This window comes from Haliaeetus leucocephalus, unplaced genomic scaffold (genome assembly GCF_000737465.1).
Source record: "Haliaeetus leucocephalus isolate CR32 unplaced genomic scaffold, Haliaeetus_leucocephalus-4.0 Scaffold251, whole genome shotgun sequence".
In the NCBI taxonomy this organism is placed as follows: Eukaryota; Metazoa; Chordata; class Aves; order Accipitriformes; family Accipitridae; genus Haliaeetus; species Haliaeetus leucocephalus.
This window is the reverse complement of record NW_010972687.1, coordinates 2,430,601-2,455,759: the sequence shown is the minus strand read 5'-3', so window position 1 is coordinate 2,455,759 and position 25,159 is coordinate 2,430,601. Positions and strand designations below refer to the sequence as shown.

General features: G+C 36.4%; 1 protein-coding gene across 4 annotated transcripts in view; it reads right to left on the bottom strand.

Moving 5' to 3' along the window:
• TRPM3 (transient receptor potential cation channel, subfamily M, member 3) overlaps positions 1-25,159 on the bottom strand; it is a 276,569-nt gene that overhangs the window by 133,692 nt on the left and 117,718 nt on the right. For all 4 annotated transcript variants that reach the window (XM_010568605.1, XM_010568607.1, XM_010568608.1 and 1 more), the window contains exons 2-3: positions 8,353-8,432; positions 7,486-7,690 (exon numbers count right to left, since the gene is read on the bottom strand). In XM_010568605.1, the coding sequence (XP_010566907.1) occupies positions 7,486-7,690; positions 8,353-8,432 (285 nt within the window). The remainder of the gene's footprint in view (positions 1-7,485; positions 7,691-8,352; positions 8,433-25,159) is intronic.

The following is a 25,159-nucleotide window of genomic DNA, read 5'->3' as shown; positions in this document are numbered from 1 at the left end:
GAATTTGCCTAACAGGACACAAGACCCTAAAAGTGCTTTGAAACTCATTTATACACTTCCAGCTCTTGGCTCTTCTGTGCTACATCACATCTGCAGCATTTTGCCCCAAGGGAGGTCATGCCCATCTGCGTGTGCTCAAAGATAACAACTGCCTTCAAAATTTCTACAGCACTACCATGTCATACACACACCTGTCCCTTCCTGACAAGCCTGGCTCTCTAGGCTGTTTCTCCTGCTCTTTCTGTTGCTGATGTACGAAGGGTTTCACAAAGCCCGTAACAGGGCAGATGATACTTTTTTGAATTCTAGTTGCATAGCAGAAACAGGCTGTAAGAGGGTAAAATTCTTTCTATAGCTGGTAAGATCTGGGAGGACCTTCTTAACTGAATAAAACGGGTTATAGAAAGCCACTTATCTATCAAACTTCTGATTGAATCAATGCATATAGAATTACTTCAGCAGACTTTCCCTTGACAGGTTGTCAGCACAGCCATCAGGTGTATAACACAGGCTCCCTTGCTTTCAGTCAGAGGAATGCCTAGTTCTAACTTATTTATTGTAACATACCAGGTAGAATAATATCCACATATACTATGTAATCATTTTGTCCCTTTTTAACATGTCTAATCAGTATTTCTTGCCAAAATGTTGTTCTTTTTTAGTAAATTATATGACAGTAAAGTGGACTTCTTTCTAGTTGAGCAAGAAATAAGGACTTTTTCCAGAAGACATTGCTAATAGACAGGTTTCTTTGCAAGAATGGGTTGTTGCACAGTGAATAACCATTCTTAACATTTCTGAAAGCAGAAGCCCATTTGGGCAAATAGTCACAGGAAAGCAAGGGGGCACAGCCAAACTGAAAGCTGAGCAAGAATTTTGGAATGCACATTCACTCCAGTGCATCAGTAATGTTCTCTGCAGCAGCCAGGCAAATTCATGACAGCTAATGGACAAAGAACATACAATATTCATGTCTGACAAGAGCATAATGTACCCTTGAGCTTATACATACATGAACTGCATTCTCAGTAGCTACCCATTCAATTTTCTGTATCGGTGCTGAGAAAATCTTGCATGGCACCTGATCCCACTGACCAGATGGTGAAGCTAATAATTTTGATTTGAATTCGAGGGCTGTCAAAGTTTTAAGACATCAGAGGGGTTGTAAGGAAATTGATCCTTACTCCCTTTGCTCTGCCCTTACAGAGAGCTGAGGTTGCAAAGGGCAATGCCTTGTTAACACGGCAGGCATTAATAGATAGACAACTTCCTTCAAAGGGCCTACATGAAACCTCTGCTGGTCAAACTATAGAGATTATGTTTTGGGATCACTGGTACCTTAGTCTGGTTTTTGGTGAAGAAGGACTGGGAGTTTTAAGAAGATAATTAATTCATATTAGTAATGGCCATACAAACTTGTTGAAAACAGAGGCCACTGCATCATCCAGGATGATATTAAGATGAAAGCAGAAATGGCATCAGATATGTATTATCTAATTCAGCCAGTGACCATTTTTTTTATTCTTTAGCATTGTTTTATACCGCAGAATGTGTGACTTCACCACCTTCTTAAGCCTATGTATTAACTGGCTAAAATCTCTTTCATTTTCTTATCCACTAAGACCTCTGAATTTCAATAAATATAAATCTAAATAGTGAATCACAAAGAAGAAATATTTTCTTACATTTATTTGAAAAGTAGACAACTTTTATTACAAACAACTGCTTGTTCTTTATACTGCAGGCAAATCCCCTCTATATTTATGATAAGAATTCATTTTGCTTTATAAAGAGGAAATGTAAGCAAAAATAAATCTGAGAGTTTTTTTCACATAAATTAAAATTTAAATCATCATGGATAAGCTTTACTGGTTTAGAAGTTTTTTGAGAAGGGCAATGGCAACAAACATGATTTTTCTTCTGTGCATAGACCTTAATTTTTATGACTGTCTGATTCATTTTTGCTCTTACAGAGGCCATTTTCAGTTTGATATGCTTGGGATTACTCTTTTGCCATTACTTAACATGTTAACTAGTAAGTACAAGAGAATTCTTTTGTCATCACTTTCAAAGTATGCATTAAATTATGAATAAACACTTATAAGGCCATTTTTGTCCATATTAAAAATTCATTTCTTTCAATCTTGTAGCAGAATATTCAGCCTTTTCAGTTTTTGTTTAGAATCTTAATGAGTATTTCTGCTATTCCTGAATTCTTTTGCTATAGCCTCCAGAGGCAGATTTAAAATTTAAATGTAAATCTAAGCTAAACCACTGCTCTGTTACCCTGAAATTCTATGTCTGGTGTATCTGTCAGCTGTAGAAGTGATCAGTTCTAATGGCAAATGATTTAATCCCTTCTTTATGGAGTGGTGTATGGATAGGATGCAAGACTTCAGTTGTTATCTGTCAGCAGAGCAGGGAAAGATAGGAAGCAAAAGTACAGTTTTGAACCAAAAAACCTACGGACTGACCTGACTGACATCAGCATAACACTGTGAAATGGTAAATCATCAGGTTCAAGCTGTCATGCCCATCTGATCCCTAAACTAGCATAGAAGTAGTCAGCAAGGGTGCCATTTGACACCAATAGTTGTTTTGCCTTTTTATCAAGTCGTTTCCTGAAAAATAACTGTGCCCATCATCAGTCAAACAACCAGATGCTTGCAAGTTGGACTCCAAGCTCCTAGGGCAAAAGTCAAAGTTCCTAAGTGGTAAAATTACTACTCTGTTACTCAAACACAGCTGTGTCATTAAAGTATGTGGTGAATGACTGCAGATGAGAGTCTCAGTGAAAAAAATAGAGAGATTCAGAATTTTGTTGTATGTCTTCAAAGAAAATATCTTCAGAACATTTTGTGATCTTCAGTCTAAATTTGCTCCTTTATTTCTCTTTGATGCATGCAGGTACTGGGTGGCTATTTCACCTACCTTAAATAATATTCCATCACTGCAGACACTTCTTCAAGCTAAAGACTGATTCCCTCAAAGTGTGATTTTCACATACAAAATAGGCCTGATATAATTCTCACTAAATTCAACAGAAAAACTGTCACTTAGAGTGAAACCGGACTGGTTCCTTTTAAGTTATTCTTCTTCTTAACTTCTTAACACATCATCGCAGTTCTGTTAAACAGTGGAAGGACACTCATTGATTTTAATGGGCTTTGAATAGACGTTGTTCCATGTTATTTCCCCTTTTTCTCCACGTAGGACACCATCTTTTAAATTCTGTAAATGTTCTTTAAGTATTAATTTACTGTAACAAAAATAACATTTGCTGCCTTTTTCATGGTTTATGCAAATTACAGGATTAAGTCTCTTTTCCCTCAAGAGCACTGGTGGCTTTTAAGATCCTTTTTACACAGATTTGATAAAACTCAATATATTTTAAAAGCAGAAAGATACCTTTTTATATGGCTGATTTACAAATATCCTCAATAAAGTATGATGTTTTGAGGATCTGAATTATAGAAAGTCTAAGAAACTGGTTGTGTACATTGGAATTCTACTGATGTTCTTTCATGTTTCCACGCACCATAAAAAACAGTAAGCTTAACACACTGAAGTAAACTTTATTTCATCTACAGCTGCAAACATGTTAGCTTTTTATTGTGCATATTAAATGTATCATTGGATGCATTCTGTTAGGAGGAATGTATTTAATTCACTAAAGCTTTTCAAACAGCCATCTTCCACCTAAGCTTGAAAAACCATGCTCAAAGCAATTTCAGTTCTGTGAAGAGTGGTCTTTTAAAAAAGGTTGATATGGAATCCAAGCACACCAATTAATGAAAGAATGCTAAGGGCTTTTCTTGTGTGTGGAAGGGCAGATAATAAATTAAAAATATTGGTTTAATTTGGTCATGAGTTCAGTGCAAAATGCATCACAGCTAGATTCGCTTAATTGGTCCACTAATGACAAGAATCTATTTTGAAATTGTTCAGAATATTGCTCATAATTGGAATGGAATCACTTACATTAGTTTCATAATTGCTCTTATAGTTAGGGTAATAAATTGCCAGTATATAGTTACATGAACTCATCCATGTTATTTCTTAAACTACTAAGAGCCAACTGATATAAACAGATCACATTTTATTAATTTTCCTACCTTTTTTAATCCACTGATTTATTGCAAAAGCTCTTAATAAAGTTTACGTATTTCTTTTTACAGCTGTCAAAATTGAAAAGCTGCCATAAAAACAATGTAAAAGTGAACAGCAAAACTGTTAAATGTGTTTCTTAAACATTAACGAGATGAGCCACTTGTAAAGAAAACATGATAGATAGAGATCTAAAAACCACAGTGGTGCAGGATCATCTGTGGCTACATGAAGACTGAAAAAAAGGCCTCTTTAGTAACTGATCTTGTTAACCTATCTGTTCTAATCTTGGCTATATGTTTCTATACAGTCTGCTGCACCTTCAGCTATTCACATTATTGATTTAAGTACTTTAGTGTAGACCCACTACACTCAATGGTATTAGCAAACTTCATGCTGTTTGAGAATTTTTATTCTATGTAGCTATGCAAATGAAATTAATGGCACAGTCAGTTCTATTGGCAATGCGTAAACCTACAATAATCTTTTCCGTTTTTTTCCAAATCCACGTGTTCTATTATAATTTCAGTGTAATTTTCATTTCCACAGCTAAAGATGCCACTGTTAATTGTCTGGTGGCAACTGATATAATATTATATCACTGCATTTGTAACTTGCAAATATACATGCAAAGTATACATACATTTACTAGCAAGTTTGTATATATATTATTAAAATCTAATTATGTTACTTCCAGTGGAGGAAATAATTATCTATCAGTCTTACATGCACTAAACTGTTCCATTAATTAACTACCAGCTTCCCCAATTATAAATCTAAGGTTATGGTTTCCATTAATAAACCCCATTTCATTCCTTGTAGCCTGATTCAGAAAAATTTACCCATTTTGCTGTTAGCACAGACCCAGACAATACTACTCCGTTCTGTGTTTCCCCTGCTTAATAATATTAATGAGTGGGCATCCATTTCAATATATAAAGTAAGGAACAGGTAGTGAATTTTATGCCCAATTCTTCCACTGAGGCTTTCCTTGATGTTGGTCAGCTTGCTATATCTTGCTGCTTTACAGGGTTATTCTATGAGCCAACAGGCACAATATTAACGTACCGTGACTGTCAGCAAAAATCAGCCTTTATGCTATAGTGATATTTCACATCCGGTAGCTAGAAAATAACTAAGCAGCATATTTTTAGAAAAGAACAAACAACAAACAAACCGTAAAACAACATTTGGGGCTGGAAATATGACCATGAGGACACCTTCATAATGTTTTCAGTGACAAACACACCATAGTATAACAAAGCTCTTAAATTTTTTTCCATTTAAAAAAATGCACAATTTTATGTAAAATTATGGTTATGTAAACTTCCTTATTTGTGTTTTGGTCATATGAAAGATGTTTTTCTCATTGGTGGCAACAAAGCAGGACACCCATTAAAGAGATACTTAGTGAATTGTTTAATTTGAAGCACTTTTCCCACTAGTGGGATGATTGAATTTCTGGAGCTTTTATAGACTTATTTAATTCATGAAGAATTTGGTTGTTCCCATGTTTTGGGTGGGGTTTAATGACTACAAATAGATGGCAGATACAACTACCTTCCCGACTCTAGTACTGTCAAAACAAATCCAGAATTTTTCCAGCAATAAATGTTTTGTCTGTATTCATCCCTAAATTTTCACTTGTTATTTAGTTCTCTCAGATTTTTAACCCCTTTTTGTCTTCTTTTTTCTAAACCCTTCATGATTTCTTTCCTGACTGCACTCTGTGACAGGATTTTTCTTTCCTTCATCTTGACTTCCAATTTTATCTCCACAGTTCCACTTCAAGTATATTTCTTTGAGCACACAGCATATACCTTGGAGCATCTCCTGTTCTCTTGTGGCACTGTGCCAACACACCAGAACACCAACAAATACCAGAACTCCTTTAAAGAAATTGGTATCAATAGCTTCCCTAAACCCTTCATCATTTCTTGGGCTGCCCAAGATTACTTCTTTTCTGGGCAGGGCCATTTATTGCTTTATAGTGATCTCCAAGGACATCAGTCAAAAAGCTGTAGTGATTACCTTTTCTCATAAAGATAGACTTAATGCAAAAGATCCATACACGGTTAATAGCATGATGGTTACTATATCTCTTGAATCTTTCTCAGTTTTGGTGAAAAGCATTCTGATTTGTTCCCACTCCTTGTGAAGATACCAACAGCACAGTTTGGTTCATTTCAGTGCTGAGGGAGGTGTCAATTTATTCACACCAAACAAATGTTATTTATTGAATCAAAGTCTTTCTCCAGCAATGATCTTACAGATTTTTAGGTGATTGGTTATCAACTGAACACAAGGCATCTGTGATACTCTCAGAGAAATGACCTAATTTTCTATCGGTTTCTTGGTGCAACAGCATCTTCTGGTTTCTGCCAAAAGAAGACATCCATCTGCGTGAATGGAACCATCCTCTCAAGTAATCATTCCATCTCCAGCACCTATGTGTCCACCTGAGGAAAATATCTGGCTCTTGCTAGCATAGTACCTGAGCTCTTCATTGTCTCTAATCCATCTAGTATCATGACAGATCTGAGAAACCTGTTGGGAAGAATTCAGGCAAAGAAGATGGTATGGGTTGCTGGGCAGGTTATTCTGCAGAGCACCCAGGAGTCCTCCTTCTGCCCTCACTGCTGCCCAAAGCAGTGTCTTGGCTGCAATGTGCTAGGTACATACTCATCTTTCATTCCCAAAGTCCCAGGTTCTGCAGTTTAGATAGAGCCAGAGACATTCTTCCTTTTATGTAATGCCACATAGAAGAAATACATGCATGGGTTAGTGTGCGTGCTGGAAACATCTCTCCAACTTAGTGGAGCAATACCTTCAGATTAATACACTTTGGTATTGCTCCATAGCATTGTATTATGGTTAAGTGACTTGCTCAAGGAAATCTGTAGCAGAATAGGGATTTCCCAGTTCCTAGCTTAGACACTCACTGGGCCTCTTGTTTCATTGAATGATGAACCAATAAGTCTAACTGGTCTATCCTCTGATATATGTCTGGATGAATATTAAAAGAAAGTTGGTATATTTCAAATTTGTCAGCCCTGCACGCACACTCAGCAATTGGACACCATAGTTGAATTCTAAAGTTATTCAGAAAAAGAGGGACGGCTAGCTACTGGAAGAAAATTGAGATAGCACTTTAGCACGTCTTCGGTCTTCATAAAGGTAGCCCCTCTTACACTGCACTCCAGCTTTTACAGTTAATTATGTTCACCAATTCTTTGGGACATGATACATAAAAACATTTGTTACGGTCTTACACTAAATAATACTTTAAAATAAAGTTAAGAAAGAATGTTGTTCATTCTTTGTGAATGCCTTTTTTGAGCTAGCAACATTATTAATCTAAGAGAAAAACATGGTTACCATGGCTTTATTGGAGTGGCCTCCTCCTTGGAACTCAATGGTTCCAAAAGCGTCCGTCGGGCTGAGCTGCGTGTGCTTGCTGATGGACCACTTCTCCGACTGGATGTCATTGCGAGTGAGCCTGCTTTCATTTTTCTCATTCTGAATAACGGAGATGCTTGGAGTCAGTCCAACATGTTGTCCTATTAGACGTCCACAGCAACACCTATGACATTAAACAAATGGAAAACTTGAGTCATGTGTATACATAAACCAAACAGGGGAACAATCCTAAATGGCCTACAAATCTTCCAAAAAAACCCTTTTCAACTCTGCTGACCAGTTTCCTGCTATCTGAAGCCTCTACTTGTGGAAGCAACACAGTATAGATATTACCTTTTCTTTCTATGATCTTGTTTACTTTGGACTCTCCTGTATTTTAAGAAAATCATGCTTTGTTCTAAATATGTACAAAATGAACTTAAAGAACATTTTCTACTGTCTTCAGATGACATCAGGCTAAATAATCAGCTTTTGCATGGACTAGCACATATTTTAAGTTGGTAGTTCACTGCAATTATTTTCTTTTGACAGTATTGTGTATCATGCATCCAGTTTAGGTAAATATTCAAGGCACTGAATATTGAACTAAAGAGATAAGGAACTTAAACATCGATGCTGATCCACTTTTGAGTTATCTTTTTTTTGGATGAAGTAAGTTTTGAATTGTGCCTATAGGAATCTACCACTCTAGGTATAATTCAACCACCTTCTGATCAAATAAGTCTTTACAAACTATTTATATCCATATACGTATGTATGCACACACATATATAGACATTTTCTTGTAATTGAGTTTCATTTTTCATACAAGTAGGATGCAATTACCTATGGGGGTCTTTGGTGCTGGGTATGATATGAACACATTCTCTCTTGTAAAACGCTCTTTCTATCCATGATTTCTGTGCCTAAAAAAGAGAAAGGAAATGCCGTGAGCTCTGTTTGCTTATTAAACACAACTTACAGTACAACTGAAGAGAAACTTCAAACACAAAAGAAAACTTCAACTTTGCAGATACGCAGTGCACATTTTGCAAAGAGCATTTTCCATTAGAACTATGGTTCCCTTCTACAGCTAAGCACCCAACACAAGCTCCTAAGATTATGTTCATATTCACTAGCCAGATGACTTTGATGCTGTCCTCTGTATTCTCATAGCAGGAATCACTGGAGAAGAATTAATTCAAACTCTAAAGCTTTCTGCATGGAGAGAAAAAACACACCTATCCATTAAAAATACTTAAAAAAAAATCTATTTCCATTTCAGTGATACAACTAAGTCAGCTCTAATTAAAAAATAATCTCAGAAACTAGAAAAAAAATCTCACCATAAAACTTATAACACCGTGATTCCAATGCAATTTTTAATATAAGTACTGAGAGTGCCGTTTAACATGGAGCCAGAAAATACAGTTTCATATGTGGGTATCTTAATGGAAAAAAAAAAAAAAAAAGGAAGATCTGTTTCTGAAATGAGACACAAAAAACTCTGATACATTGAGTCAGATCACTAGCTGATGTAACCTCTAAAACTGACTGAGTTCAGTGAAGCTATGCCTGTTCATAACATTCAAGATCTTCCCACACGTATTCACAGGAAAACAAATAACTTCCATCAGCATAGTCTTAATTTTCAGATACACAAGAGATCTTTTTTAAAAGAAAGATAGATGGGTAGGAAAGGAAAAAGACAACAAACAAGAGAGTTTCAGAGCTCTGAAATCCTTTTAATTATCTAGACAGTCCTCACTCCATATAATATGAATTCTAGGAAGCTCTCTAAAAGTCTCCCCCAGAAAGAACTCAATTTTTTCGTTTAATAAGAAGATGAGTTGAAACTTTCCTTTAAAAATTCATTTCAAACAGAAAAATTTTATAAAATGTATTTAAGTATTAAAATTACCTATTTAATTGCACAGCATAGACAGAACAATAAACTATGAACTATGACAAAGTTACCTGAGAGTTAAATAATGCAAAATGAGCTTTAGATAACTGAAAGGAAATCTGAGCATCTTACCTCTATAAAAAGAGAAAATACAAAATTGCCTTTATAACATTACCTAACTGACTAAAGTTATCTCTTACTATGTGAGGTTAGATAGTAACCTATCTAAGTATTACCTTTACTAACTAATGTTACCTTACTAACTATCTAATGTTAGCTTTTTGTCAACTCAGTCTGCATCCTGTTTTTCATGTTTAAACCCAGAAAGCTGTGTTTCTGGGACTTTTGAAAATCATTGTGAACTGTGGAAATTTCTTGGAGTCAATGAATGTTACTAGCATAAAATACCATAATAAGAATTTCTAGCTACATTCATTACTTATCACTCTCAGTACATAAAAAGTTATTATTTTGCCTTTTTCACAGAAGATAATAACTTATTGGATATAGTGGTCACTCATGTTACAATATTTTATCTTTGCTCTACTTGCATTTTTATTTGAAAAATCTGCTAGACTTCATATTTTGTAGGAGTGGCAGACACCCTAACATGACTTTTACAGTCAGGAAGAAGAAAAATCTATTAAAAGCATTAAAACTTTTACTTACTATAGTAAGTACTTACTGTACTGTACTTACTGTAGCAAACAGTTGGTATGTTACAGAATGTGGGGCAAGGTTTGTTTCATGTTTAAGCAAAGGACAGTTAAATACAAATTCTGAAAAATCTAAAAAAAAGTTTTACATTACATAGGATGGACTACCTTGAAATTCTAATATATTATAACTTCTAAATGCTTACAAGCCTATGATGCACGCAATAATAATAATAATAATAATAATTACCATCATCATCACAACATTGTATATTATACAGTCAAATCAGCTTAGAAGTCTAGTGCATCTTGAATAATTTCTCAATTTAGTAGTCTTTTCAGGCAAAGAAAGGCTTTTTATAAACTAACTTTCTAGAACTGTCAAGGCATCCAGAGTGAACTTTACAAACTTCATTCGATCCTTTTACTGCAGTACTTTTGAAGCTATACTAGGTGGGAAAATTAGGGTTTTTCTTTTTGTTGAGTTTTGTAGAGAAAGAAAGGAAGTTACAATTATTATTCATGTATTGCAGTGCTAACATTTGACATTACATATTTTATGGACCTCACATGCTTGAAATTTCTCCCCTTCAATCTCCAATAGTACACAAGTTTTCCATATTGCCTTAAGAAGACGCACACTGATACAAAGCTGCAGATTTATAAATCCCCTTTGTTGTATATATATATATATATAGTAAATTTTTGACAAAAAAGGAGCACTTATAGAATAATGCCAGTTTTATCTTCATGCTTGCTTGCTTTACCACTAAATACATGCCTGCAATACCCTTTATCTTCTCTAGAAAGTGTGAAAAGATTTTATAAGCCAACTTTTCTTCATGGCATCCCAAACCAGCTCCTATTCCAGTGCTTACGTAGCATATGATTATCATTCATGTTGCCAAGACTTCCTAAAAATATCCTTCATTAAATTTCATAAATTTTGCGTACTCTTCTGCAAACAATTTACCTTGGTGAATTCACTTACTACATAGACCTAATCTGTCTTTTCTGAAAATGGCCGCTAATTCAATTTCTCTAAACCTCGAGATCCAATAGAAAAAGTGCCAGAACAAGTACTTCACTGAAAAATTTTTCTTTAGGTATACAAGCAGGCTTTCAAAAACCAAGAAACTGAAATTTAAAATTTGTTTTCCGACTCTTTTTCATACTGTCTTTGCAAGTAGAAAAGAAACCCAGCTGTGTTAAATATAAAAATTTGCATTTGAATTTTCATCATACTTCTTCAAATGTAATATTGCAAAAATAAGAGTCTGATTTAAAAAGTCGTTTATTCACATCAGGAAGAAAGACTTCCCAGCTTTTAGATCTCAGACAATATACTATCCTACCCAACAGAGTCATAATGCCACAGTACACTATTTACTCATTTCATAATTCCTTGTCCTTCCAAAGCAAAAACATCTGTTTTCATTGCCCTGTGCCAGTTATCCTTCTGTGACAGAGATGATTTGCAATCAAATACAGGGTTCAGAGTTATAATAAATTATGTTACTTGCCATAGAGTCTTCATAACAAAATTAGAATAACTTGAGGAAATCAACACATTCATAACAAAACAGTCTGCATTAAAGTCTTCTTTATAATGTGAATTAATAAAGTAATAAAAAATTTAGAAAAGTATAGCAAAGTATTTTCAGGACTAATAGAGCAAGAAGCTTATCTTCTCTTTCTCTTATTTCATAAATACTCCTTCAGTATTAATTCATAAGACAATGTGAAGTCCACAGTGAATTCCTAAAGTACATGCCATACTTATACTTGGATTTAGTTTACTCATAGCTTAGATTTCCAGGTTAAGTCTCTCTCTTTATCAACCTAGCTGCAAAATCCCACCAAGAACACTTTTTCTCCTTCTTCTTTACCTGAGCATCAAACTCGGCGTTTTAGTCTGTCCCGGAGCAAACTCTGCTGTTCATGTTTCCCTGCTGCTGGTCATCACTAATAACATGTTTGCGACCGCCCCCTGAACAAGGCACTCGGTCCATCCGCCGCGCAGAGATGTGAGAGTCAGCGAAGCCCTTGCACCCATTAGCTGCTTGGAATATGCTGCTGTGGGATTAGCCTCATTAAGGGTTCAGTGGACACTCACCCGCAGCCCCACAACACTGCTTGGTTTGAACATCTAATCTGACGCCAAAAGAAAAACAAATCCCCTGAGAGCTTGGATGTAACTGGCACAAGCCTTGACGAGCTTTTTTTCCTCCCTCTTCTTTCCTCGTTAGAGAGAGAGCTTGTGAAAGTGTGATAGGGTGCTCTGAGTTCTTAAGTTCAACCCCAGAAAACAAATCCTTCAAAAGAAACAGTGTACTAAACTGGAATGAACCTGAGCACACAAGAGAGATTGTTAGTCTCCGAAGAATGAAACCAGTGTGTTTATTGGGTAACTGCGAGAAATCTATACACAGTTGAAATATATTGCAATTAATCAACAATGGCACTTTTCCAGAGAAGCTGGGGTTTTTCACTCTTTCTCACCACAGTTGCTGTACTGTAGTGAATGTAACTTTTCAGAAAGTCATAAACATAAACCTTTGTCTTTCACAAACAAGCAGCTGCATTGTTTTCAGCTTAATTAAAAGTTAGTAACATAAAACACAACTTGAATGTTTACAAATTTGGGTACTACTTCTTTACTGTACCCTCTTGATATCAACACTGAGGAACAACCTTTTGATATGAATAACACTTAAATTTTTTTAGTACATAGCAATTATATATGTTCAATTACTTACTTCAAGCGTCTTCCAAGTATAAAATACTTTTACTCTTCCTCCCCCCTGCCAAGTTTGGATGAATTTCTCTCTACTCCTACATATGCATGCATACCCTCCTTTACTTTTCAATAAGCCTGCATCTAATGCATGGAAAACATTCTGTCCACCCTTGGCACTGACGAATACACAAGCACTAAACTATTCTGCATGTACATTAGCTTTGATGGGCCCAGGATGGGCAAGGCTGAGCATATGCATCAAGTTCTAAACTTCTTACACACATGTTGAGAAGTGTCTGCTAGACTGGCTAATCCATCAGACACTTTTTCTCTCTTAGTTCCCTGAGTTTTTTGTGTAAAATACATACATGTATTTTGTATGTAATGTATATATGAAGTATGTACATATACACACTCTGTATGCATATATATACACACTCTCTTCCAGCAAAGCTATGACCTGTGAGATTTCTCTACCACACAGTTCAGAGCAACAGAGACCATGTGCACATCTTGAGATCTCTTTAGCACAGGAACAGACCAAAGGTGGTCTGCGGCGAACAGCGAAAGTAGAGAAAGTTGCAGGGTCAAGAGAGCAGCTGGTAAACAGCTCAGTGAGGTAAAGTATATGACCGGGGAGTCAGCAGGAAAAGTCTGCTGGCATTTTAACACAAGGGAATTTGGTTTGGTTGAGAGGGTGGAGAAAGAGTGAGGGGAGGAAAGGAAAGATTTCACATGATTGAGATAATTGAGTAAAAATCCAAATCTGACTTTGAAGTGAAACTTCAGTACTTGCCCTTGACAAGATTCTGGAGATTGTTCCTGCATTCAGGTTTCAGCTTGCAAAGTAACCTGGGGCAGAAACCACAGCTTTCGTCTTAAGAAATCAACACAAGCAACAACGGTTATACTCATTCACATATGTTACATGGTGACAGTGTGAAGGATGTTTTATAGATACTTAGGTAGAGTTGGCATATACCACTGATGCTACAGGAAATAATAACTGTCTTTGCCATAGTTCATTTAAAGATGCATTAATGTTATAAGTCTCTGGCAATGAAATTGCCAGTAGCATAGATACTTCTGTATTTTGAGGAGTAATAAGAAACTGCAAATAAGCAGAGAGCTGGTTTTTTCAACGTTGTGCAACTGCAAAATAGTGCTTTCAGAGGTGAATGCTGCACATTTAATGTTACAAACATACACATTATTTAAATTTTCAATCCAGTTCACTGTTAATGAAATGAACTCTCAAACAGCAGTTAGCAGTACTGACTCCTCATAAAAGAGGACAGCAAATATAAGAAATTAATCAAGAACATAAATTTTTCAGGAAGATAAATTCTGTCAAAATTTAACATGTTATGTAGCTGGGATGCTTAACTCCTGACCTCTGAATAAACTTTATTTTAAAAAGAGCACCAAGAGTGACAACTATAGAAACCTGCAATTTCAGTGGCAGAGCAGGACTGAGGCAGTTCTAACCCTCTGCTTCCCAACTTTATTTATCTCCAGCAAGTAACCAGGTTATAAAACAGGTTTCACTGGGGCAAGAGAGGTGTTGTTAAAAAGCCTTTCTCTACCTTGCAGTGGGGCAGAGAAGCTGGACAGGCAATGGAGTATTACTGAAGCAAATTACAGCTAGGATTTACAGGAGCATCTGGTGACTGAACTGCATCAGTGCTACTGCAAGATGATGCGATTAGTGTGCCTTAATCAAATGGGCACTTTTGCAAATCCCACTGTCTCTGAGTAAAGACCCTGTATCTGTAAAATTCTATAGCTAGATTAGTACAAAGGATGGCAATGCTTCAATATAACCTTAATTACTAGGTGTGCTCAAGCCAAATTTCTACCCTTCCATTCGCCGTTGCCCGGTTATAAGCATTATAAGCACTTTTATGTCTTGCTTGAAGCATAAGGAATTGACCTCTCTGGACATTAAGGTAGGGATCATTAGACTATCCCAAAATGTTTCATTTTCTAACAGACGTTTATTACCAGTAGCATCTTAGAGACTGGCCATCAGGCCTTTACCCATTAGAGCTGTACTTCTGTACATTTTGTTCTTTTCTAACTGATTTCCCAACCACTTTATCATCAGAGTTGTCCCAAGAACAATGTTGAATTGTCTTGAAAATCAAGCTGTATTCACTACAGAGTAGGAGGGCATAGAATGCAGTCATTTATTACTACAGTATGTTACAGAATTTATCTGTTAGCATTGTTTACTATATGTAAATTTTATACTGTACATAGAAGAAATAGAGTAATTTAAAAATAATCAGGAACTTTTCATTCAATACTTTATGATTTTAAACATTATATCTGACATTTTTCTTACTGCAAGGTAATGGAAATGAAAATTTTATGTCTCTGTTAATGCTGCTATGCAAATTTGTATTTATGCTTTATATATTTTCAGAACATTATATAGACCAAGCATATGTGTCCAGTCATTATTATCCATGCTATTGCTAAATTAACTGGAAAGATTAACAGACATTTAAAAAAGAACCAGGGAGAACAATTAGATCCAAGAATTGGTGTAGACATCCAGGCTCCTACAGACCCCCTCAAGATCAGTAGAAGTGAAGGGGAAAATTTTAAAGAAAAACTTATTAAAGTGAAGGATATATTGTAAAGAACAATTTCAGAAAGTTCCCCTATTTCCTTCTTATGGGTACTGGCATATAAAGGGAAGAATTAAGCCTATTGACTTCATTCATCATGTTTCTTTAGAGAAATATTTATGATTTCACCAAATCTGCTGTGAGGTTAAAGTTGTTTGAATAAGTAAATAAAACTTTTTGAGCAAGAAAGCCCTATTTGATCAGATGATGGGTTCATCTAGCCCACTACCCTGTCTCTACAAGTGCCATAAATAGGTGCTAGAGAAAAGGGAAAACATGTCAAATGTATGTAATGCTTTTTCCTAATAGTTTCCCAGCTAGCAACTATTTTCTGCTCATGGACTTTCTGCATTGCTGTGATTTCTACGTGTTCTGTAACCCTCCATGGGCTTTCTTCCATGAATTTGCCTGCTGATTTCATGCAAACTTTCAGCATCCTTATCATCCTTCTCCCTGCTGGAGGGGGAATCAGTTCCTTCTGTTTGTTTTGAATGTGACTTCTCATACTTTCCCATGATATTTATTACTAAGAGGCAGTGAACAGTCAGTTCCCGTCCATCCTCTTCATACTAGTCATGGTTTTCAAGATACATTCTTAATATTTTTTTCCCCAGATTAACCATTTACCAAGTATTTCCACACACAGAAACCATTTATTACCTTTTATCACCCTTGCTGCCCTTCTCCAAACATTTCCCATTAATTTTATCCTTCCTTCTGGGAAGAACCAGAACTGTGAGCCCAAGGTGGACTACAGATTGTTATTGTGACAAGCAGACATTCACTGTTTTGGTATCTATTCCTTTCCTAATAATTCCTATAAAAAATCGATTTGGTTTTCTTGACCACCACAGCTGACCACTGTGGTAATGATTTCACAGAAGTGTCTAGCATAACCCCAATATTTCACTCCAGCGTAGTAAAGAATTTATAATACTAATTGTAAAGAACTACCATAAAAATCAAGCTATTTTAATCAAAATCTGACAGAACAGCAGTACACCTATATGAAGTTCTAATTTATGTCAAATGTAGCTTAGCAAATCATAATGAAACATGGTATCACAGAAGTCTATAGGTGCACATATGTAACTAGAAAGTAGAGTATACAGGAAATATTTTTCTGTCATTCAGTGCTGGCAGACTATTTATCTTTTAAACCAGTCAACTTGGTTTTGACTTCTAAAAAAGTGTAAAATTATTCCTGACTCCTCAAATTAAGGAAAGAAAATAACCTTCACAATAAGATGGATCTCATTGCTCTCTAATAAAAAATTGTGATGTTAAAATGCACATGTAGGAGTTTTGCACTGAATCTAGTTTTGGTCTGAACTACTTGATTTCTAAAGTTCTCACCCTACCCCATGAATGTATGACAGCTATAACATTATCTGTTCTTTCATTAGAATGAGGTGGTTTTACTAGCCACTGTGTAGGTGCTGAGTTGATGAAGCAATGAAAATTAAAGTATACATAATTGTATGAAAGGGCCTGAAGGTATGGGGATTACAGATGTTCCCTGTAACATTAAGCCTAAACATTCAAATGGACCAATTATACACCACTGTTCACATTTCATCTCATCTTCCAGCCCTGCAGTTATTCACAAGTCCCTCTTGAGCCCCCTGCGTAATGCAGCCCCACAGGCATCCTTTGCTAGAATGCCTTGGTTGGGTTCCTAGTTTTACCACCCTCTAGCCTTCCTCCAGACACTGTTTTGGAGAAATGGAACAAGAGAAGAGCCAGTTATAAGAGAAGAAACAACAATGCTGATCAGCTCTTTTGTCTCCCTCTTCTTCTGCTGAGCCAAACTCATCATTTTCTCAGACGCCAAAGAAGGGGAGCCTCCCATAGCTGAAGAAAGGAAAAATTCACTCTGCCCACTCAAACACCCAGAAGGCAAAACACCAGAGGATGTTTCTTTTGGGCAGGACAACATCCTTTTTCCTCTCTACACTCATCTGTGCCTCTTCACCGTCTTGTCCCTTCTCTTCTCCTGGAGACTCCTTGCATCTAAGTACCTCCTATGTGTCATCCTGTTTGAAACCACTTTCATTCACCAAACCAAGTGCAAGCATGATGCTGCCTTCTCTACATTGTCCTGTTGATAACTCCCCTCTTCTGTTTTGCTTGGCACAGCAAGATGGAGTGCCAGTTGGGCTCCTGACAGAAGGAACAGCCACCCCAGCTCCCTGCACAAACACTGTCACCAAATAGACACAGGACAAAGAAGTCCAGGGAGAAGCATCTCTCACCCTGGCAGCACAGTCTGGTGTAGCTGTGATGCTTAGGTTTTCTGTGTCATAAGGGGAAATTCTTAATTCTGTTTTTTGTTGGCATTTTGGAACTATGTGATTTTGAATATATGAGTGCTTATTATTCGGACCTGATAAGGTCAGTTGTTTGATATGGAATAAAATAAGAGCACTGCTGATAATCATAGTGCCCAAGTTGCATATATTGGAATGAAACATGTTATGATTTCTGATTGTGTCACATCATTAAGCAGATAGGGTCAAGTGGAATTTGCATTATTAACTTAGAAAAAATTAAACCAGTTTCAAATCAGGTAGGAAGATTTAAGAATGCAGTCTAAAACTTATTATCTCTTTGGACTAATAATTTTAAGTTGACTTCAGCTGCAACCAATAGAGACCTGGAAACGTATTCTTTCTGTCAAGTCTTCATGGCTGTAGTTTTTTACAGGCTCAGAGAAAATTCTAAATGTGCCTATTCTTTGTATGTAGCCCAGTCTGACATACCAACATCTCATATGAAGGAGGGATAAAGTATTATGGAAATATTTCAGATTGATACTCATGTTTTTTAATTCTCCAGTGGAAATTTATTTATATGGCCTGCATTTTAAAGACAAAACAAAGCCAGGCCCGTAAGTTTGCTATGAGATGTGCTGGACTAATGTGACATTTTTTGAGATAGTTAAGCTGGTTAGACATAAACTGGGACTGCCTGTCCAAGTTACTCATTTCTGTCTTAAAGTACAACTGTGTAGAGTACTGGATCTTCACTGCAGAAGTAGCAGGACAGAGATTTCTGCAAGTAAAGAAACTGCAAAAGATACATTTCAGAATACGTAAGGGCAGATCAAAATATTTAACACATTAAGAAGTAACTAGAAACTGGTGAGATACAAAATTACATTGGAATTCCAAAGCATAAATTGAAAGAAACTTGCCTGTAGTAGATGATTCCCCCAAATAGGCATATCTTTTCTCCCCCTTTTTTTCACTAATAATGCAAGTTTCATGCCTATTTTTCCAAATGTCGCTGTTAACAGACTCATAAAGAGACCATTTTGTGAAGATTTTCTTAATTCATTATATAAAATTGCAAACTGCTGCCAAATCAAGTGATCACTATTGGGATGGAAAGGGACAGAAGAATGTGGGAGCAGTAATTGTAGATGACTAGTTCACAAGACAGGGCATTGTAACAGTCCAAAGATAGCACAGAGGACTTGCATCAATCACTTTCAGTAAGAAAAAAAAACTGGCCAAAATTTCAAGAGCCACAACACTTATTAATATAGCCTCTTTTTATGGGAAATCTGGCATGATGAACCTGTCAACATGAAAGCAATTTTGTAGTTCCTTCACCTTTTATGTCCAGTTCTGGTTAAAAAAAAGAGAAAGTCTTCAGGTATATGAACAGACACCAGAGACGGGCATGGGAAAGAGACAGAAAACACACTGCTTGAATCACATTAAGACTCCAAAGCTCTAGTGCACAGCAGACATCCCCAGAGGGCTGAAATGACTACAACACTCAGCACAGACTTTCTGAGAAACCATTATCATGGGACAGCAATCATCAACAAACCATGGTTTAATCTAATTCACTGAACTCTGGCACTAGCTTAATCCTGCTCTAGTCTGGAGAACAATACGGCAGAACCTATGGAATTTATGTTTACAGCACAGCTGCAAGGCATGTCGTCCACTGTGATGAGGTATTACCAACAGAGGTTATTAACTTTTTAAAAGATTTTCCTGGATATCACACGAAGTCCTGTACAGAAAACAGATGATCACTGCACCCACCATGCACGGAAATCCACAATTAGCACTGGTATTGGAAACCATTTAGAGCACTAACCACACCAAAACATGGGACTAAAACATGGGTTCCAGGCTGTAAACACACCATGCCAGATGGAGAACTTGGTCCCCAGATTTTGGTAAAATGTCAGCCATGATGTCTGAGCTATTCTTGTAACTACCTTTGTGTCAGATTCATCAGTGTGTGCAGACTGTGCTGGAAGGTAGGAGGGGTACCCTTCTGGACCACTTTTGTCAACTTTATTGAACAAAATATGGGTACTACAGTGCACAGATCCTATATGTATGTAGCTATTTCATTTTCTGTCCTACAACCTGCATTTCTTACTTTTCTTTTACCGGTACTTTACGAACCAGATTTAACTGATTTCTGCCCTAGGAAACATCAAATAACAGAGAGATACATTTTAGGCATGTGTCAAGCCTCATGTATCATTTAGAGTCTGATAGCCAAATTGTGGCATTTGCAACAGTGCTTTCAACATTAGCTTCTTTATATACAACTTGTGAAGAGATGGTGGACATATTCTGAATGAAGTTACAACAATATTGCTCTCTCTAATTTGCCATTCAAATGGCATTATAAACAACAGTTCCAATATTTTTTTTTGTTTCAGATGTCTGTTTTTATTATGTGATCTGTTGTGTACTTTGATTTCAGTGATAATGTTGACCTGAAACCAAATGTACTACTTTAGGTAACTCTTATATAAAGAGAAGAGTTTAATAAATGATGCCAGTGACATACTACTTGAAACCAAACCGAATAAAATGCTAGCAAGCCTTGACACTGATGTCAAATAGAGCTAAGGAAAATACTTCTCAGCAGATTAGGTCAAAATGGATATTTTGATGTTGACTCACAGCTGCCTTTCACCAAACATGAAACTGGATGGAGGAAGTAAAGACAGGATTTTAGGCTTAAGAACTTACATACAAGTCACAGCTATTACTCTGACGTTTGCACTAAGTGGGAATGGGAAAGCATTCAGACATATAATGCATTACAAAAGGTAAATGCTTTCTTTTCACTTTTGTTGCATGTACCTGCCCATGTCTGGTCAGAACAAAGCAAGAAGACGCACTTCCAGGAAGAAGCTGGAAGCACCACTGAGGTGGGCAGGGGAAGAAAGAGCAGCCCTCCAGCCCTCCAGCGTGGCAGCTCTTTCCTCCAAAACCCCAATTTGGAAGGTCTGGATCCTTCCATAACACTGCACAAACAGCTATTCCTCTCTTCCCAGTGCAGACCATTCTTCTCTGCCTTGTCTCTCACAATGCAATGGAAAATATCAGAGAAAAGTCCTATGCTTCTTGATAGATCTTCTCCCATGCAACCCTTAGTGGCTTTTGTTAGGGAGGGCGGGAGGCAGAAAAATCTTTTATTCATTAAAAACATCTTGTGGTCAGTTGCTTATCAAACACATAGCAAATCTGAAGTGTGGCTCTTATAAACCTGTTTCTGAGAATGGAAACTTGCTCCCTGCAGTAACAGTTAAATTTCTTTTAGAAACACTTCTACAAAGTTTGGCATTACAGTATTTTATTTCCTGGGGATTTTGGCATTGTAATATTTTGGCATTAATATAACCTAGGTTTAGCTGTATAGTTAGCTTTTTTTTTTCCCCTGTTAAGTACCCAGAGATTGTTGACATTTGATTTTCCTGAAAAACAACATCCAAGTTTCAATTGTCCACCTAATGCAATGTTTCAGTCCAGGAATAAATGAATGAGAAAAACACAACTGAAGTATAACTTGATTAAATTCCTGAATTAATCAGGATTGTAGTAATACCTTATAGATAATTTTTCCTTATAAAAATATGGTTTTATTGTAATGCCTACAACACATTTGCATAACTGCGAGTGAAGAAGTTGAAAACATCAGGGAATATGAGCATTTATGAAGCCATTGGATTGAATGATCAATTTGAAACACTGTCAGATAAACCCTGATTCAGATATTGTGAACAGTACAAGAAACTGTTTTTATGCACTTTGCTTCTGCTTTGAACATACAGTGCTGTCATGGAGGAAGCGTGTTAATTGTGTAATGATGCAAGCAGCATATTTAAAATGTCATAGTTCAGCAAATCTGAAATAGTTCGACAGTCCCTTGTAGAACTAGAAAGATTTCATACCTCTGTTCTTAGGTATATTTCTTCACCAAATGTTTATAGCATTATGTAATTCAATATTTTTTTTTAAAATGTTCAGATCACATAATATTTTGTGACCTATATTGCTGCATCAATGCAAAAATCAGTCATGCAAAAACTAGCAGCATATTTATAGTTTTCTGATCTTATTTAGCCCATAAGAATTCCATGTCATGCAAATATCTGTCAGGGTCAAGAGACAAGGCATTATTTTTTTTACACCAAGGAATTTTTATTACCTTTCTAGTATTTTTGACTCAGTTAGAATCATAACTACACTTGAGAACTTGAAGACCTTTGTCACACTGCAATATTTTTCATCCAGGTTGTATTCTCCAGTGTTGATCACTGCTCCTTTACTCCCGTTAGCAATAAAACATTGTTTTTTCCTTTCTTTCTGTCAACAGTCTATACTGATCCAACTTCAATTAAAATAAAGATCACTGTGACTAGTGCTAACTCTTCCCCCCTTTCAGATGAAAGCAGTCAGACTATTTAATAGAAGACCCCTATGACATTCTGAAAAATTTCACATGGATAAAATTAAAAACTGCGTAATTCTATTACTTAAATTTTGAGCCCAACAGTAGATAAGTGCCTGATGCAAGATATTTTTGTCATATAGTTCCAACTGTTCTGTGACTCAAGTATGACTGTAAAAGCACACACATTTTTCCAAGATGCGTGTACTAAAAGTCTTAGCAGGCTTTTTTTCTTTTCGCACACATGAATGCGTTATTCTTGTTTTCTCCCTGATGTTTTGTCCTAACCATGTGGCTTAAACAGAAGTAAACACATAGTATTCTTCAATAACAAATGAACAATCACCAAATATGATGTTATAAAGTTTCATGACTTTTCTTCAGGGTCAAAGTAGAAGGAAAAGAATAGCTTTGAGACAGAATTTCTTATTAAATCACAGACCAAGAAAAGAAGAAAATCACAGGAAATATAAATTAACTAGGTGCTTCTAGTGTTTCTCGTTCTGAACAGAGGGTCTTACTTTAAAAAGACTGTTGAAGAAAAATCACCTAGTACTTTAGTCTCAGGAAGTTTGAAACTTGGTTCTATCTGCTGAATTCCTCAAGCGAAGACATGATACAAAAACTCAAGCAGGATTTTAATTTTAAATTCTTGTGTAATATATAACTTTAAGGGTGATCTATACCAGAATTTAATCATATTAACCATGATGTGTATCAACACATAATTATGACCTACATCATGTATAATAACAAATATTTCACTGGATTTTCCATCCTATTTTAATTTACGGATTTAGCTTTGCTTGATGTTTGAAAGTTTTACTGAAAGGCCTTTCAGCTTATTCTGGCTTTGACTTAACAAGACTATTAAGCCAGTCCTACAGTTTCATTTCTAATCCTTGAATTAATATTAGGATTATAATGTTATAGTTAAACTGGGTGGGCCTCATTAAATCTCAAATCCTGCAAATTCTTCTATGTGGGGAACCCACAGTGTCATGACTTTGGAAAATTTGAAGGACTGGAGCCTAGCAATGAGGAAAACAAGCCCCATGCTTTGATATTTCTACCATACTTCCTTGTGCTTTTAGCCACAACAGTTAGCTGATTCTGTGTACTAGTTTCATGTACCAGCTGCCAGAACTGGTCTCACCAAGAAAATGATACTTCCATTGCATGGTTCCTTACATGCAATATTCTTGCAACTGTATATATACCTGTGTGTATATATATATACATCTATCTCCTGAAGCATAAAACACAATTGGGGTGGGGGAATCTCCCTTACACCAATCCAGAAATTAACAGCAAGCATGAATACACTAGGTGAAGCCTTGGAAAGAGACTGACTCATGGGCAAAATCTTGTAAACCTTCATCACCCAATAATCTCATCCTCTGGGATTGGCCCCCATATCTCTTTCTCCCCCCAAATTTGAAAGGAGTAGTTGCAATAAGGGCTGTTGGTGGATGATAGCCCCCTGCAGAGAATTAAGCTTATAACTTTTGCACCGTTACAGGAAACAGCCTGGCAAGCCACAGTGAAGGCATTTGAACACGAAGACAGCAAGAACAGAGCTATCTCTACTTTTGGTAGTTCTTATCCTCTGTTTTTTCCTCCAGTACCTAGTAAAATATTTTCACGTGAATAAACACATTTTGTGGAGCAACTTTCTATGAAGCATTGAAATTTTTTACATATCCCTCTTCCTTCTCCCTCATAAAGACTAAATGACTTCCTTAAACCACTCTTGACTTCAGTTGCAAAGCCATAGGCTCAAGGAAATAAGCGTTCCTATGACTTGTGCTATCAGCTGCTCAGTCCGGGTAGTCACACATGGCTTTTTTTACTTGGAAAGGTATAGGAGAGAAAGTGGAGTTGTGATGTAAGACATAGCTTAGACCATATAGTGTAAAACATTAACACCACTTGTATGGGAAATAAAATTTCCACCCTGACACCCCACAAAGACTAAGGTGGAGTTCAGTGTTGCTGAGGGGTCAGACAAGACCGGCCAAACTAGGCAGTCTGTTAATCCACTGATCACAAAATTGGAACTGCAGTCCCTAGACACAAGGTGATTGATGTGAACATTTCTAATAGGCACTTCAATTGTTTTTGGGGTTTTGTTTTGTTAAGATGTTTTTCACTTTTGCCTGCTATGAGACTTGCACTAAGATCTGCAGTGACAGAAATCAGAACACAATCATGCCTGAAGACCCTTATTCCTTGTGTTGAAACTACTTTGGAAAGCAAGATGGTAGGGCCCTTTCATTACATTAATACAAATCAAATATTGTCTGCTAAAAGACAATACAGTGCTAATATTAATCATCTTGAAATCTACAAGGTTGTTCAGTTCTACATACACACAGATGTACATACAACTGAGGATAAAAATCACTGCTGCTCTCCAGTGTTATATGTTGAGTGCAGTTTGCAATGTTCCAGAGGATTCTGGAAGGAATTAAACACAAAAATTGCAGCTAATTAGAGCTTCTGAGTTTAGTGAATACTCATAGTACAGAGATGGAAAAAAACGAGTTGAGGAGCTTAGTCTTACTATTTGTGAAGTTGTATGACGGGGGTCATTCACAGAGAGGGCATGTAAGCAGCTTTATATTACTTTCTTGTTTTGACTTGTCTTTGAAATAAGGATTTTAATGTAATTTTTTTTTTAGAATATGCAGTTTTGAATATGCTGGATATTAAAATCTAGTGACAGGGAAAAAAAATCCCAAACACCTTTTACTTAAAAAAGGCTTGTGCAAGTTCTCTTTTTTTGTTGGGTTTAAATCTCCTGGAATTTGATTACACAGCACATTCCAGCTATTTGCCCCAGCAGGCCCCTCTATCAGGACTTGCTGATTACTACTTATGCATTGTTTCAATGTGAGCCCTTGAAGGATTTCATTTAATACAGATTAGTACCTTTATTAAACTGTGGTTAATTGAAGCCTCTGAGCTCTGCTAAATATTGTTCAGTGAAGTAGAT